The sequence below is a fragment of the Parambassis ranga genome, chromosome 6, assembly GCF_900634625.1.
Source record: "Parambassis ranga chromosome 6, fParRan2.1, whole genome shotgun sequence".
Classification (NCBI taxonomy): domain Eukaryota; kingdom Metazoa; phylum Chordata; class Actinopteri; family Ambassidae; genus Parambassis; species Parambassis ranga.
This window is the reverse complement of record NC_041027.1, coordinates 8,473,178-8,489,513: the sequence shown is the minus strand read 5'-3', so window position 1 is coordinate 8,489,513 and position 16,336 is coordinate 8,473,178. Positions and strand designations below refer to the sequence as shown.

The 16,336-nt window shown below is 41.6% G+C and overlaps 2 protein-coding genes across 2 annotated transcripts; one reads left to right on the top strand and one right to left on the bottom strand.

The window, feature by feature from the left end:
- Positions 1-4,853: 4,853 nt before the first annotated feature.
- Positions 4,854-8,569, bottom strand: tmem263 (transmembrane protein 263). Its single transcript, XM_028408806.1, has 3 exons — positions 8,408-8,569; positions 7,202-7,272; positions 4,854-5,931 (listed from the first exon to the last, which is right to left on the bottom strand). Exons 2-3 carry the CDS (start codon positions 7,266-7,268, stop codon positions 5,636-5,638), a joined length of 363 nt encoding a protein of 120 aa, XP_028264607.1. The 5' UTR covers positions 7,269-7,272; positions 8,408-8,569; the 3' UTR covers positions 4,854-5,635.
- Positions 8,570-9,545: 976 nt separating this feature from the next.
- On the top strand, positions 9,546-15,955 carry LOC114437398 (NAD-dependent protein deacetylase sirtuin-3). Its single transcript, XM_028408054.1, has 8 exons — positions 9,546-9,794; positions 13,440-13,675; positions 14,291-14,497; positions 14,622-14,854; positions 14,970-15,070; positions 15,157-15,318; positions 15,402-15,614; positions 15,714-15,955. The coding sequence occupies exons 2-8, from the start codon at positions 13,455-13,457 to the stop codon at positions 15,846-15,848; spliced, it is 1,272 nt and encodes a 423-aa protein (XP_028263855.1). The 5' UTR covers positions 9,546-9,794; positions 13,440-13,454; the 3' UTR covers positions 15,849-15,955.
- The last annotated feature ends 381 nt before the right edge of the window (positions 15,956-16,336 follow it).

The window sequence follows — 16,336 nt, the reverse complement described above, 5'->3', positions numbered from 1 at the left end:
ATATTTGTAATGTTTGTCAAGATTGTATTCAAACTGATGTGCCTAAAAACCAGTTACTAGATGCAATGTAATACTATCACTATCATCCCCAATAAATCATATTTGAAGTCTGCAATGTTTAGATGCTGTGCTTCTCAGCAGGCTGCTGATTTGCTTAATATCTATATGTATTGTGAGCTAAAATTGCTTTGTATTAAAGATGTTCATTATAAAATCTGAATATTAAAAATGACTGAGTGTTAGAAAATAACTTCTGTCTGACACAGTCTTCGTGTATCTCGAACAAAAAACCTGTTAAATCACAAATTAACTGCAGCATGCCTGCATTAATGAAAATGGTTTTAATGAGCAATAATAAGCAACAAGGTGAAGCAAAAAATGTGGACAGGCCTAGACTGAGATGAACAGGCGGACCTGCTGCCAAGTCACAGAAAAGATCGATGTCCTATCAGAAAAATAAACATTTGGTGACAGACTTTCAAAATGGTTTTTGTGACCCCAGTGTGTCAGACTGTCATTGCACACAATGACCTGATAGGACACATCTAACCTGTTACAACTTATGTTGGCCAATGTCACCTAACAATGTCAATGCTTTACATAACGAAAAGATTTACCAGCCTGATTGGTGCTTGTATGGCCCTGGAGGTAGGCTTTTCAAAACATCAAGCCTTAAAGCAACCCTTAAATGTATTTACACACACAGAAAAGTGCTGGACTGTCACCACATTTGTGGCAGTAGCTCCACTAGTCTGCTAAAGAGAAGAAGGCTGCAGCAGATTCCAGCCCCAGGAATGTCCGAAGCACAGCCACTTGTTCAGCCTCCTCCAAAAGCTCCTCAATATCCTCAGACACCAAGAGTGCAGCCTCTGACACTGCTGAAAGCTCCTCAATACCCACAAAGGCCATGTAATGAAGCGCATCTGTATGTGAGCCTAGCAGGGTTTATAGATTCATAAGGCTGGATGCTATGCTCTCACCATGGATGTGGCCTGTAGCTATTTCTACACAGAGGCTGACGATCCTGTGACCAAAGAACTGAAGAGCCCTTCGTGCTTCAGGAAATATGAGATACATTTTCTACAAAAGAGAGAAAGAATAATTGGCAGCAGCAGAATATTATTTATATTAGCCATAGGAAATGAAGATGCTGATACTCTGAAAATCAGGATACTATATTTAGACTTAGGTTTAGAATCAGTGTAAGCCCTGTTGTGCTGCTGTAAAGACTTTCCAATATTCGTGACGCACATACTGTACACATAGCTGCATTTTAGATAGAGTGCAATCACACAACTCATCCTGCCCACACACTCTGACTCCATTGTAAACAATACTCTCAGATTATGCAGCTGAGGTCAACCCAACCCACCCCTCCCTCTTCCACTCCCCTAAGCACACCATCTAAGCCTCCCCAGCCACCACCCAGAGCACTGGCCTCTAAGGCCTTTAACAGCACCAAGACTGCAATCAGGGACTAGGACACCCAGGGCTTCTGCTGTTTGAGGACTTGTACCCATAATAATCCCACTACCAACCTGAGGCCCAGGGAGAGAGCACTCTCCCACAGCACAGTCATCAATTCATGTTTTGATAAGTAAAAGGAAAAGAAAGCCCCATCATCCAAGAAATGTACTATTAAATTTAAAATCTATTCAATGTCAGCCACAGTCTGTCCCCGAACATAAACAGGACACAGGTTTTAATACATTAAATTTAGCTCTCTTAAATGTTAGGTCTTTGGCAGGCAAATCGTTCTTAATTAATGATTTTATTCAAAAGAACCATCTGGATTTTATGTTTTTAACTGAAACTTGGTTGGGGCAAGACAATAGTGCAGCAGTTCTTATTGAGTCTACTCCTCCTAACTTTGGTTTCATGAGTGAAGCAAGATTGCACAAGAAAGGTGGAGGAGTCGTCATCTTGTTTAATAACTGCCTCCAGTGCAAAAAGGTATCCTATGGAAAGTTTGACTCTTTTGAATATGTTGCTCTTCAGCTAAAATCCTCCTGTCAAGCAACCTTTGCAGTTATTTACAAAACCCCTAAATACAATGCAAAGTTCTTTGATGAGTTTGCCAAACTATTGTCTATTATGTGCATTGACTTTGATTGTGTTGTCTTAGTGGGTGACTTTAACATTCATGTTGATAATCCTAATGATGGAGGTGCCAAAGAACTCTTTAACATCCTAGATAGCTTTGGGCTGTCACAGCATGTAACAGACTCAACACATGACAAGGGACACATACTGGATCTAGTTATTTCCAAAGGTCTGAACATCTCTGAGGTTGTGGTGACCGATGTTGCTCTTTCTGATCATTACTGTGTTGCGTTTAAAACGACCACCCCTGCTAATCCCAACAAGGTAGAAGGAAAGGTGATCAGAAAGCGTCACATTAATGATAACACCTGTGCACTGTTCACACAGGCTTTTGTACCATCACCAACCCTGCCCACAGCTCCTGTTGATGACCTTGTAAACAGTTTCAGTTCCAAAGTTATGACTGTTATTGATTCAATTGCCCCAATCAGAACCAAAGTTCTGCCAGGAAGGAAAAAGTCACCTTGGAGAAATGCCACACTGGTTAAAGCTCAAAAAAGAGTCTGCAGACAGGCAGAACGCAGATGGAGAAAAACTAAACTCCAGGTTCATTATAACATTTACAAAGAGAGCCTACAGAACTACAACCAGGAACTAAAAAATGCAAGTCAATCCTATTTTTCAGAGATCATCGATAGGAACAGCAACAATGCTTGCACATTGTTCTCTGTTATAGACAGACTAACAAACCCAGGAGTGTCAGTCCCACCTGAACTGCTGTCTAAAAAGTCATGCAATGACTTTGCATCTTTTTTCACAGATAAAGTGTTAAAAATAAGACAAACAGTCTGTAGCTCTAGCCCTGGCAAAACCATAATGTCACTTTTAACCTTCTAGATAATACAGCACTGACAGAAACTGTTAAACAGTTAAAACCCACAACATGCTCACTTGACAATCTGCCTACACATTTTCTTAAAAACGTTTTTAACTGCATATCGTCAGATGTGTTGCAGATAGTTAACAATTCTCTTCAGTCAGGGCAGTTTCCCCAGGCCCTGAAAAGTGCAGTAATCAAACCTCTACTCAAAAAATCTAATCTGGATGCTTCAGCAATAAATAACTACAGGCCAATATCTAACCTTCCTTTTCTGGGAAAGGGCATGAAAAGGCTGTTTTTCAACAAATTCATGCATTTTTGGTGCAAAACAATCTTTTTAATGAATTTCATTCTGGATTTCGAGCGCACCCCAGCACTGAGACTGCACTTATTAAGGTCTTAAATGACATACACCAGAATAATGATGCATCCAAAGTCTCCGTCTTAGTACTGCTGGACCTTAGTGCTGCATTCGATACAGCTGATCACAACATACTGCTCGACAGGCTGGAGCAGTGGGTGGGATTTACTGGCACTGTGTTAAACTGGTTCAAATCTTACTTACATGATAGGTACTACTTTGTGTCAATTGGTAACTATGAGTCTGAACGAACTAAGATCACATGCGGGGTTCCTCAAGGGTCCATTCTTGGACCACTTCTGTTCAACATCTACATGCTGCCCCTAGCTCAGATCATAGAACAGCACAACATCTCCTATCACACCTATGCAGACGACACACAGCTTTATATATCAGTGTCATCACATGACTACAGTCCCTTACACTCACTAAGTACTCAACAAATCAATGAGTGGATGAGCCAGAACTTTCTCCAGCTCAATGCTGACAAAACAGAGATGATTGTTTTTGGCCCCAAAAATGAAAGAGCTAAGATCAGTGCTTACCTTGACTCCATGTCACTGAAGGTCACAAACCAAGCCAGAAATCTTGGTGTAATACTCGACTCAGACCTGAATTTTAACACCCATGTAAGAACCATTACTAAGTCTGCCTATTACCACCTGAAAAACATTGCTAGGATCAAGGGCTTTCTGTCCAAAGAAGACACAGAAAAACGTATTCATGCATTTATTTTCAGTAGGCTAGATTATTGTAACGGCGTCCTCACAGGTCCGTCAGGCAGCTGCAGCTGGTCCAAAATGCTGCTGCTAGAGTTCTGAGTAACACCAGGAAAATGGACCACATCACACCCTTCCTCAAATCACTGCACTGGCTTCCTGTGAGTCAAAGGATACATTTCAAAACTTTACTCCTGGTTTACAAAGCACTGAATGGTCTTTGACCAAAATACATCCTGGACTTATTGGTTCCCTATGAACCATCCAGACGCTTGAGATCATCAGGGACAGGCATACTGTGTGTACCCAGGGTCAGGACCAAACAGAGTGAAGCAGGATTCAGTTATTTTGCCCCTCACCTGTGGAACAGCCTTCCTGAACACCTGAGGTCTGCTCAGTCAGTTTATTTAAGTCAGGCCTGAAAACTCATTTGTTTAGTGCAGCATTCTCCTAATTTCTTGACTGCACTCTTCTCATTTAATCATCCTGATTTTATTTGATGATTTTTATGATTTTATTCTTTTTTTTATTTTAATTTCCTTCTAAATTTAATGTTTTAAAATGTTTTTATTCTGTGATTTCATCTTATGTAAAGCACTCTGAATTGCCTTGTGTATGAATGGTGCTATATAAATAAAGCTTGCCTTGCCTTGCCTCAGCACATTCACCGCATGTTGCCAATCACATTCACCGCACTTATAGGGCCTCTGGGCCCACATGTCCTGTAGCTGAGTCCAGCTACCTGTACAATCCAAATATACAAACTCTCTCGAGGATTTTCTGCATTTTAATGAAAACACTTGTAGCATAAATGTTCAGCTGTTAGTTTGAAACAAAGGAAGCACAAAGCTTCACACAACCCTCAGTTGTTTTATTTATTAAAGTTTTTAATATTACAAAATACAATAATGTTGCAAACTTTTCAACACTGATAAAACAAAAGCTACAAAACCTCAGCTCAGCCTGCTACAAGGCTTAGGCTGTATTTTATAGCTTGCGAGTAACAAACATTTTTATTCACTGCATTTTTACAGGTGTACAGCTTAAAAATATACTTAACACATGAAATTCATAATATAATGTCAAGAAATCCAGCCATCAGAGTCCTGCTACACCAGTAAACACAGTGACCAGATGTGAAAGGTTATGGCTGAGAACTTATCCTTGTCTGAATTTTGAATAACAGGGACTTTTGTTTTATATATAAGAAGGGATTAATGACTTTAAACGTGTCCATTATTATCACGGTTGCCAGTGAAACATTTCCACTCCCCACATCATTGTCAGTTATAAGTCATCACTGATTGTCTTGCAAGTGAAATGCAACTTCTGTTCCTGTGCTGTTCAGCTAATAATAAACTGATGTTGTGGCTTCAAGAATCATATGAATGTTTTATTTAAGTAATTTCAAACACAGGTGGTCTGATGTGTTTTCTAGTGTCTTTGTAAATCTTTGCCACACATTGAGCACGGTGTTACCAACGATAACACAAAAACCAGAATCCAAAAAAAAAAAAACCAACACCAAAACGTGTACACTGTCTCTCTCCTCCTGCTCATGGATGCTGAAACAGGCAAACGCAGTGTGAGCCGTACAGCTGAGCCATGCGTGTCTTCACTCTGCTCCTCCTTTCAGTCAGACTTGTCCTTCTTTTTGCCTCCCCCTATGGGCACTTTGCTGACCACTGCCGAGCCGACAGCAGTCACTCCTCCAGCTACAGCGCACACTCCTCCTTTAACAAGGCCGACTCCCATCACAGGCACAGCAGCTACGGAGCTGACCGCAGTCTTGGTGAGGTCCAAACTCTTTCCTCCAATCCAGGTCACACCACCCACTGTCGCTCCCAAGGCTCCCTTGGTGGCTCCATACAGGCCACCCGCCAACCTGCCAAACATGCCCGGCTGTGTTTCTGGATGGTCCTTGTTTTCTGATTTAAACCAACAAATGCAAAATTTCAGTAGAAAATGATACAAACTAAAGCTATAATATGCTTGAAACTTATTCAACAAGTTAATAGATTGTCTAATCTACAGGCATCAGAAAAAGGCACAAAGTTCAATCAAATGGCCTAGAACCATGAGTGTGTCATTTAAGCTATAATAAAACAAATTCAAGATAGAAGCTGATTAATCTTCTGCAGATTAAGTAATCGACTAACCTGGCCAGCCATTTTAATTCATATAAAGAATTATTCTGGTCTCTGAGTTTATTCTGTGTGTCTCAATGTGATGTGATAAGACACCTAGACCAGTATCACCAGAAGACATCTAAACTGGCCTGCAGTGGAGTAGGTATGCCAGTGAGTGAGCGTTGTCGGCTTTGCTAGAGAAACCTGAAAATCCAAGGTGCTCTTAGCAACTCTGCAAATTCTGTATTTTTGCAGCAAGCATCAAGATCATGGACACTCCTGTATAAATCATTGGTTAAACTGCAGATAACACTTCTTACAGGTTTATGTTTGGATTACATTATACTAAACAGTGAAAATACTTTGTCCTATGTAACCCACTGTATGGTACACCTGTGGTGTATTTTATTTTCACTGCTCTCTCTGCACTCATTGTTATTCTCTTTACGAGTCTATGAAATATCAAAAACACGCAGTAACAATTAAACTTTACAAACACTAATATTTGGCTTTTGTCTGCATTTTACTGTTGTTGTAACTGTCAGTGACGTCCCTGATTCTCTGCCATCCCAGCCACAATTTCTATTCTATGTCAACTTAATTTAAGTATTATTATATAGGTATTAACAATAGGCTGGAGAGTTATCTGACTTTTAATCACCCAGCTGACTTTTTACATCAGAAAAATAATATATTTGTTGTCTATCTGCTGTGTTTTTGGTCTAAACATGCATTGTCTGTGGCACACGGCCCTCAACGCTGTCTTCCGAGAGTCTCAGGTGTGTGTATGCACCCTGTCACACAAAGGACATTTACACATAACAACAGCCACCATGTGTCAAAACAAAGAGCAGATCTGCCACAGTTAAAGGATTTTGGTAGAGAGAGGAGACAGTGTTAATTCATACAAACACTAGCTTTTCAAATCTGCCTCTTTTAATCTGAATTATAGTGTAAATGTGTAATGTGTAAACCTTATTTGAATAGCTTGTCCCATATCTACTTCTTTACCTAAGCACTGTGAAGACATTGTGGTGAGTAAACAGAGACATCCGACTGCTAAGCGTACCTGTAGATGCTGGCTCATCTTTGAGGTATGCAGGCATGTCCTCAGGCACCTGCTCCGCCTCACTCATCGCTCTGGAGAAAATGGGTGACAAGATTAAACAAATAAAATAACAGGATGAATACAGTGGTGGGGACTACATGCAAAAAATCAATTCTGTCAAATGTAAAATGACGCAATCCTAAACGATTTTCTTGAAGTATTTCGGTCACGCTCAGCCTGTGTCTGTGCTTGTTCTGGCACAATTTTTTTTGTGTTTGCATGTGTCTTGTTATGTTGGGAGCAGCAGACATTTTGGGGTGTTTTTACCTGATTTTACAAGTGACAGAAGAGTTTCTGCCATGCACAAGCTGTATGGCTATATTTGTTATTATTAGTACTTCACACAGATGGCATCTTGTATGTGGACAGAAAGGAGTGACTGTCAGTGTTAGGAAACAGGGCGCACAGTGTGTAAAGACAATAAAGAAGCTTGCTTTGGGTGTGAATGGTTCTCAAACAAGGCAGACAGGTTCAGAACCCTTCACAGAGCTGAACAACAGGTTAATGCAAAACTACAAGAGCACATATTGCTAACAGGCCTCATATCTGGAAACTAAAAACAGCAGCAGGAGGAGTTTCAAACGCTTTTAACTAATGTTTGGGCCTATTTGAATAACTATTCACACTGTAATGTCGTGAAAACTGAATATAAACGTTAAACTGTTAAACAAGCGTAATGTTTAAATTAAACAAAGGATTATATTGAGTTTAGCTTGTTGATGTGGGCAAAAGTTACGCTACTGAAGCTAAGGGTAACACAAACAACAGACAGCCGCGACTGCTCGCTTGTCAGAATTTGTTGAATTGCTGTTAAATGTAGATAATTGTACAGACTGTTAAATCCTGGTTGTGATGTGTTGTGTCTTCACCCTGAGCGCCACTCGCTGCTTGTTCTGTTGAACCTTCGACCGTCACGTCACTGACATAAACACAACTTTCGAAAAGGTTTTCTCCGCTAATGGTCGACATTTGCCAATATTTAGTTTGGTTGCCCAGCAACCATCTATCTAACTCTGAATCCCGCTGAAATTAAAAGCTTGAAGACATCTGTTTTTATGAAGGTACTGCGGCTCAGCCTTTTTAACTGACGCTTGATGTCCTGCACAAGTTTTCATGGCGGAGTTTCATTAAACAAGCGGAAACCTGAGCTGCTAATGTAGCACTTACCTTGTTTAAATGTTAGCTAGCAAACGGATCCGATGCAGTAATGTAGACTTTATAATGACCGTAAGCTTCAGCTTCCCGGGGCCGTGGTAGCCAGGCTAGCTGCTGATGGTGAAGCTGGTTTGTGTGTTGTCTGTTTTTTGGGAGGAGGACCTCAGTCTCCACCCACAAAAACACACACTGTACACACACTGGAGCTGCGCCTGCCGAGTTTACAAAATCCATAAATTACCAAAATAAATATATTAAAAAAAACATATGATTCAAATCGTTCAACATTTTAGTTCTCTTTTTTTCTTTTAGGATTAAATATTAAGTTAAATAGCTGTATACGTTTGTTTGCTAGCGGGACATGAGGTGTAGAACTGCATGTGTTGGAAAAAAAAAAGACGTTTAATCAGGATCATCGGCCGTGTGGGACTGGGACGGACTGGGCCCCTGAGCTGGGCCCCTGCGTTGGGCCCCCGGCTGCAGCGTCTCTTTGGCGGGAGAGAGGACACAGCTACAAACGGCCTCAGGACCTCCTTCCGGCGGAAGTGATGTAACGGGTTTACGTTCTAAATCAAAGATCGTCTATTTCCGACAAATGTGCCACAGCTACGCTCCTCTCAGCGGATGTGCGTTTATTACTCGTTTTGTGGTTGATTTTTGTGAAGTAATGTTAAAGCACCTGAACAGGGTAAGTCGACATTAGATACACTGATGTCCGTGTTATGACTGGTTATTAATTCCTCCACTATACACGATCTGTGCATGGTTCGTATTAATCAAAAATAACTTGTATTTAATTTAATTCTAAGTTAAACTAAATACAAGTTACTGCAATCATGGGCAGTGTGGTCTTTTCTACGGGTTAAGTTGTGTACAAATATATAAAGGGGAGGACCTACAGCCGTAGAAAACACTACAGAGCTATGCCACAAACAGCAACCAGTGCACAGAAGAATCTGTTATATTTAGCCTAGCATTAGCATAAGTGTCAACATGTTCACATTAATGCTACATTTGACCCTTTTAATTAGAACTTTAGAAACCGGAAACACAGCATCATGTGACTCTGGTTCTATTTCCCGCCTGTATTCGTAATGACTTTTTTTCGTACCCGAAAACACCAACAGAGTGATAGCTCTGTTCTGGAAAACTTGAGGCTGCATGCAGATACGGAGTCTGAGGAAGAAGGAAACACATTTAATTCATTTAAATCAGATGTTGTTGATCTGACTGCAGCAGCCAGTGGATTGAAAACTCAGATTTTAGCGCTAAAGAAGCTCGGCAAGTTTCCTTTTGGATGTGAAACGACCTTAGTTGGCCCATCAAAGTCTGCAGTCTGTCGTCGCCGCCTGGTCATCATCCAGAAGCTCTGCCGCCCGGAGAGAGAGATCAGAGACAGGTAGCCTCCAAATCAAAGTCACCTCAGTCTCCTCATAGCTATGGGGATGACTTCCGGAGCTCATTGAGCCTAAATGCCACATTCTTTTTGACACATTTCACCCCCAAAGCAATGAAATTGAAACCTTCATGTTTAAATCTTCCTGAGGTCATCCTTTGGTGCTACTTCTTCTCAGTGTGTGAAAACAGGCCTGTTTACTCCTTGATGTGAAGGAAAAGATGATGTGGTATGTCAAAATGTTTTTGGCTCCATGTTGAGCAGAGATTCACCATCAGCTGCTCACCTTAAATCTAAGTTTGACACCTGTGTAAAATATAATTATCAGTCTGTTTGGAAACGATATACTCAGAGAAAATCAACATGCTGATATTAACAAAGCTGATACAGCAACAAGCTCACTCAATACTGTAGAGTGTATCTGTCAGTCTCAGTGTGTGTTGTGTACCCTCTATGGGATGATGGCAGTCAGGTGTAATGAGCTCCAGGCTCCAGCAGATGGCAGTGTAGCCTCACTGTGAGTATTTCCTCTGTTACAGTGAAAGCACAGTGTCCACTTGGTTTCAGGACTTGTTTAACAGTGAAAGACTTGTTCACATCTGACAGTGGCCTTCAAAGCACACAGGTTGATCAGGTGTGTTCTTAACAACATGCTTTATTTACAGGCCTGTCATTAATCCTAAAACATAATACGTCTGTCCCCTAACATCAAGACTTGATAACTATATCACTAATTTATTTTTACTGTTTAGGTGCTAAACTTATGAGCAACTATTAATCACTAATAAACAAAACGGTCAGCATGGTTTTGAAAAAGTTTGTATTTATCATGGGTTCTGTGTTATGTCTTTGTTGTGGACAGACAGACCAAACAAACACTGTAATCACATACCTTTAGGCTGTGGGTTCTTGGCAGCTATCTAAAACAGAATTTGGAAAATAGTTACTTACATTAAAAACATCGGCAAATTATTTGCATAGGACTTATTTATCATTTTAAGTATATTGTTTTTAATACAGAACAAAAGTCAGTCCTTGAATGTGAATTTGAAGAATTTGTGGCCTTTTTTAGGGGGTCTGTGTTTTACTACACTACGTGTTTCAGTATAAAATAAATCTAAAATATATTATGATACTGTCAGATGATGACTCTTAAGTCCTTAAGCCTGACAAACTTCATGTCTTATTGGCATGAATTTTCCAAGATCCTCCCTGCAAATATTTAAATAGGACATGAAACCTGAGTGTTTATTTCATGTATTCTGCACTGCTTCAGAGTTCCTATCGGTGCCTCTTAATTTAGCACATCTTTGGAGAACTAACAAGACAGGAGTCATTACTTAGCCATCGACCCACTGGGCAAATTTAGCTCTCCACCACCCACCTTCCTCTCTGTGTGAGCAAACAATATACTAACACAAATTAGGGCTCGCTGCTTTGTGTCAATTGAGAGCTCAACAAAGATGCTACACAGAGTGATATGTCATTAGTGAGCAGGTGGGGAGGGAGAACATAGAGCTGCTGCCTCTCCAACTAAGTAAAGAAGAGGTTTCCATGGCGACCGGGGTTGCAGTCAATCGGTGCATTGGGGGAGGAGGGGCAGCAGAGATCAAAGTTGTCTGTTCTGAACTCTGCTGTAAGTGGAGAGTTAAATGCCGGGGCTGCAGGGGAAGAGCCCCTCATTAAACTGAACCAAATCTCCTTAAAGACAGAGCTGACACGTTTCTCAGAGACGTCATGTTTTAACCAGCTCTCCCAGTTCAGCCGCCTGTAGCATGTGACACGCTAGTGAGCCGTATACAACATGCCTCACAAGTTGCAGAGAATCATGAAAAATTAAACCTGACGCTGTCGTTTATACAAATATCTCACCGTCTCTGCTGTTTCTGGCCTTTGGTGTCAGCCAGACTTGGGGGGGAGTGGACTAATGGTGATCACCAGGGTGTTTTGGCTGTGGGAGATCCCTAATTAGATAACTGTAACCCTCATATGAGCAGCTACAGTGCTGGTGGTCCAGTTGGGACACACTGGGCTCAGATTGTCGGAGGGAAAGCTGCAAGGACAAGTAGTGTGAAAGGCCAAGTAAGGGGGCTCTCAAATCCTTCTTAAGCCTTTTGTTATTTATACAGGGATTTATTTGTAAAGAAAAATAACATCTGTGGCAAATTTAAGACTTTTATTAGATAAAAAGTTAACATTTAAAACACACATAGATGGAGTTCTTAAAAAAAAAAGTACAAAATGTTTTGTTTGAGTCTGTAGAGTCATCCCATCCACTACAGGATGTACCAGTATTTTCAGGATTAGTTGTTGTGATCACATTGGAGTGTTGTGTGCTACTTTGCTGCACCATCTGTGTGAGACCTTAATAACCAGGCTGGTGATTTATTGCCTGTACTCAGCAGCGTCTTTTTCAGAATCCAGACAAAAGCCAAGACCTTCAGCCTCCTGCTGGTTTTAATAGTTCTTTAGGATGTGCAAGGGAGAAAAACCTGTAGTAATGTGGGGGCTTCAAACCTTAGGGACGGGAAATAAAAGAAGATTGAGTACCTAAAATGAAAGCAGTTTAGACATTTTGGATGGTTGTCTACAAAAGTTACATGATCTCCCTGTGCACAATTGCAGCTCAGGCCTTTGAAGGACTTTGGAAACACCACTTTTTTGGAGTTCCAACAGCAGTTGATTCATCAGTCAGACGACAACGTCTTTCCCAAGATAATGAAGGAGCTCAGTCGTCACCATCTTGACAGTGAAATTTAGCTTTTCAAGCTTGCCCGCCTTATTTTCTTTTAAGCAGAAGCTATTTTAAAATAATGCTTTGAAAACCTGATCTATGCCACGCCTCTCCTCCTCTCCTGCCTCCTCCGGAGGGCGATAAGGTGCTTCTGGAGCAGCTTGTCTTATCTCCCTGCTGTCCTCTGAAGCAGTCATGTTTTATGGGTTGTAGCTCTTTTGTTCCCTTGTTCACAGCTTCTCCCTGATCACTCACACTCATTCCTCATGAAAGTTGTTGGAAGGCCTAGAATAGCTTTAGAAGAGTCCACTCCCCCCTCCTCCTCTCTTCTTCTTCTCCCTTTCCTCTGCTCCCTTTATTGAATCCCGCCTCCATATCATTTATCTCTGGGCCTCCTCCCGTTCCCTGTTTCTCTCAGTTTGCGGGGCCGTTAGGGGGCATCCTCTTTTCTCTCCCAGCTGGGTTTGTTGACACACAGTCAATCTATGCTTCTCTTTCACCTCTGCTACCCCTCTTTTAACCCCCCCCCCCCACCACCACCTCTCAGCTCTGCTTTGCCTGAACAGTAAAGCTGCCACAGCTGTGGACTGTATTAGCATAGCTGCTGAAAATCAGGAGGGGGGCTAAATATATTGCAGCCATTACCCTTTGTTTAACAGTTGACAGTTTTAAAACATTTCAGCTTCTCTCTGTGCAAAGGGACTGAAGAGAAAGGGATGCCCTGATGATTTCAGTGTAACAGCTTTTTAAACATGGGGCACAGAGGACAGAGGGAGAGCGTGTAAAACAATCAGAAAAAACAGAACCACAAGAAACATTTGCATGCCATGTTAACAAAATAAAATCATTATTATAAAGTTACATTTAGACACTAATGGATGTTTCATATAATGATGTGACATTTCCCCTTGAAGTCAACAGGTGTGGGAATGAACAGGTCCAGGGCGAGCTGGGATAAAAAGAAAACCCAGCCTGCAGTCACTAGGATAACTCGCAGCTCCAGCTCCCAGACCAGGCACACAGAGCCCGCGGAGCCCCATGAGTCTGCACCAGGCCCATATGGAAAACAACGAAGGAAGCAAGCAGACTCTGCTCTGGCCCAGGACCTAAGCCAGATGAGTGTGAGTGGACAGGATGCCACACCAACAAGGTGAGGAGAGGGACAGTGTTTGTAGGTGCATACTAATAGTAAAGTGTGAATGAGAACACCCCTGTGTTGATCAATAAATCAGATAAATATTAAGCACGAGATAATGGATACACATGGCAGAAATGAGTTTTCTCTGCAGAGTGTCCGTCATCTGGGAGGGGCTCAGAGCAGAGTTGCTCCTCTCCTGTGTTGAGAGAAGCCAGTTAAGGTGGTTCGGCTTGGATGCCCCCTGGATTCCTCCCTGGTGAGGTGTTTAGGGCAGGTCCAACTGGTAGGAGGTCTTGGGGCAGACCCAGGACACGCTGCAGGGATTGTATGTCTCGGGTGGTCTGAAAGCCAGATTGATGAATAACCTGCCAGTTATTCTGTAGGTTTAGGCTGTCGTCTTCAGACTGACTACAGAATTGATCTGGGTTCCATGGAAACCACACCACCTGTTGCTGGGCTCACAGCACTTTTGGCATGTTGCATGTTCATTGTCATCTAAAGTGCCAGAAACGATTTAATTTGAAACCATTGTGTCTTAAAATGTCTTAAAACACATGGCGTTAGATTGTTCAAAGCCCAGAATAAATAAATAGACACTTATCGTATGTGTTTGTTTTTAATCTTCAGTAAAGAAGAGGTGTCCAAAGCTAACAGAGACCCTGCGCAGGTGGGTCAGACCTCTGATCGGGGCAGTGCGGCTACATTTACTGTAAAGTCTTCCTCTCGGAGCGGCCTGGCTTCTGTGGCTCGGCTGGTGAAGCTTGGACGCTGTAAGAACATAGTGGTTGTGGCTGGAGCAGGTATCAGCACAGCCAGCGGCATCCCAGACTTCAGGTTGGTGCTCTGTGGTCTGTTTGCTAGTGTATAACGGCAGCTTTATTCCTGCCTCTTTGTTTAAGCTTTTTTTTTTTTACAAGTAATCAAAAAGACTGACAGATCTGTACTTCCTTGTTTTCAGGACTCCTGGAACAGGCCTTTACGCCAACTTGGAGAAGTATAACATCCCATACCCAGAAGCCATTTTCAACATTGATTACTTTTCCAACGACCCTCAGCCATTCTTCTCCTTGGCCAAGGCCCTGTATCCTGGCAGCCATCGTCCCAATTATATACACTACTTCATCCGCATGCTGCACCACAAAGGCCTGCTGCTACGGATGTACACCCAGAACATTGATGGCCTAGAGAAATGTGAGAAAATGTTTCTGAGACTGTGTATTTTTTAAATGCTGCTTTTTATTGCAGCTTGATGTAATACATTGATCTTATTGCATCATTGATCCCTGATAATATAATCCTTCTTTAGTGTGTGGCATCCCAGATGACAAACTTGTGGAAGCTCATGGCAGTTTTGCCACAGCATCCTGTCACCTGTGCTACACTCCATATCCTGCTGATGAGGCTAAGGTGTGTTCAGCTCCGTTATCCTAAACACGTTTCATTCATTACATTGGGTTCCCTAATGATTCCCCCTGTATTCATGTGCTTCACAGTTTGCCATAATGAATGACAAGGTCCCCATCTGCACATTCTGCGCTGCAACAGTCAAACCAGATGTTGTGTTTTTTGGAGAGGACCTGCCACAGAAATATTTCCTCCACACTGAAGACTTTCCAAAAGCAGACCTGCTGATCATTATGGGCACATCCCTACAGGTACACACTTTTTAATAGGTGGTATTTTCAGACTTGTTTTTTTTTTTTTAAATCTAAATCCATGCAAACGCCTGTGGTTTCAGATAGAGCCATTTGCCAGCTTGGTGAACACGGTGCGTTCCAATGTGCCACGTCTGCTCTTGAACCGACATACTGTGGGCGCCTTTGAGAAGGTCCCACTGCGGAGGGGAGACCACATGGAGCTGGGCAACCTGGCAGACACGGTGCAGAGGTTTGCTGAAATGCTTGGGTGGAATGATGAGATTGAAGAACTGATGAGGAGTCAGGAAACACTGGTGGGTTTAAATACAAAATGGAATATTTTAGGACCTCTTACATGTTACACATTTTTTTCTAAATTATTGGAGAAAATTTAAATTTGCCTTCTGTTGCAGAACATCCCTGCTTTGATTAGCAGCCCTCCTTCACAAAGCACACAGAACAGAGTAGCATCAGCAAGCAGTGGTGGCGAGGAGACAGACTCAGAGACGGACAGCAAAAGCTCTGCATCATCCAGCTTAAGCACCTGATGCTGCATTCACTTACATCAACTGCATGTTTCACTGTTAAGTATGCACACAAGTGTCTTTTGTCAAGTTATTTCAGTCAGAGCACATAGTGTTAATGTTCATATGTACAGAGCTAAGAACAGTAGACGTTTGTTCCTAGCAACAAAAACGTTTCTTTAGATGTTTTTTTTTATGTCAAAGGTTAAAAGACTTGTTAATGTTTTATCAGTACAACACTGTTTTACAAACAGTATTTAATAAAGTACTGTGTAATTTGCACTTCCTATGTTATTAATAAAGTTTATGTAGTGTGGAACCAAAAAAAACGCAATCGTTTTTTTTTCTGCAGTTTATTAACGTTTCAGTGAAAGCTTCAGTAAGAGTGGTGTCGTTTACAGCATTTAAGACTGTGTGCAAAAATAACAAAACTATTTTTTATAACATTCTGTCAAAATGTAGAGAAACAATCAACATGCGATGTATCCCTCTGATTGTTGTAGAACATGGAC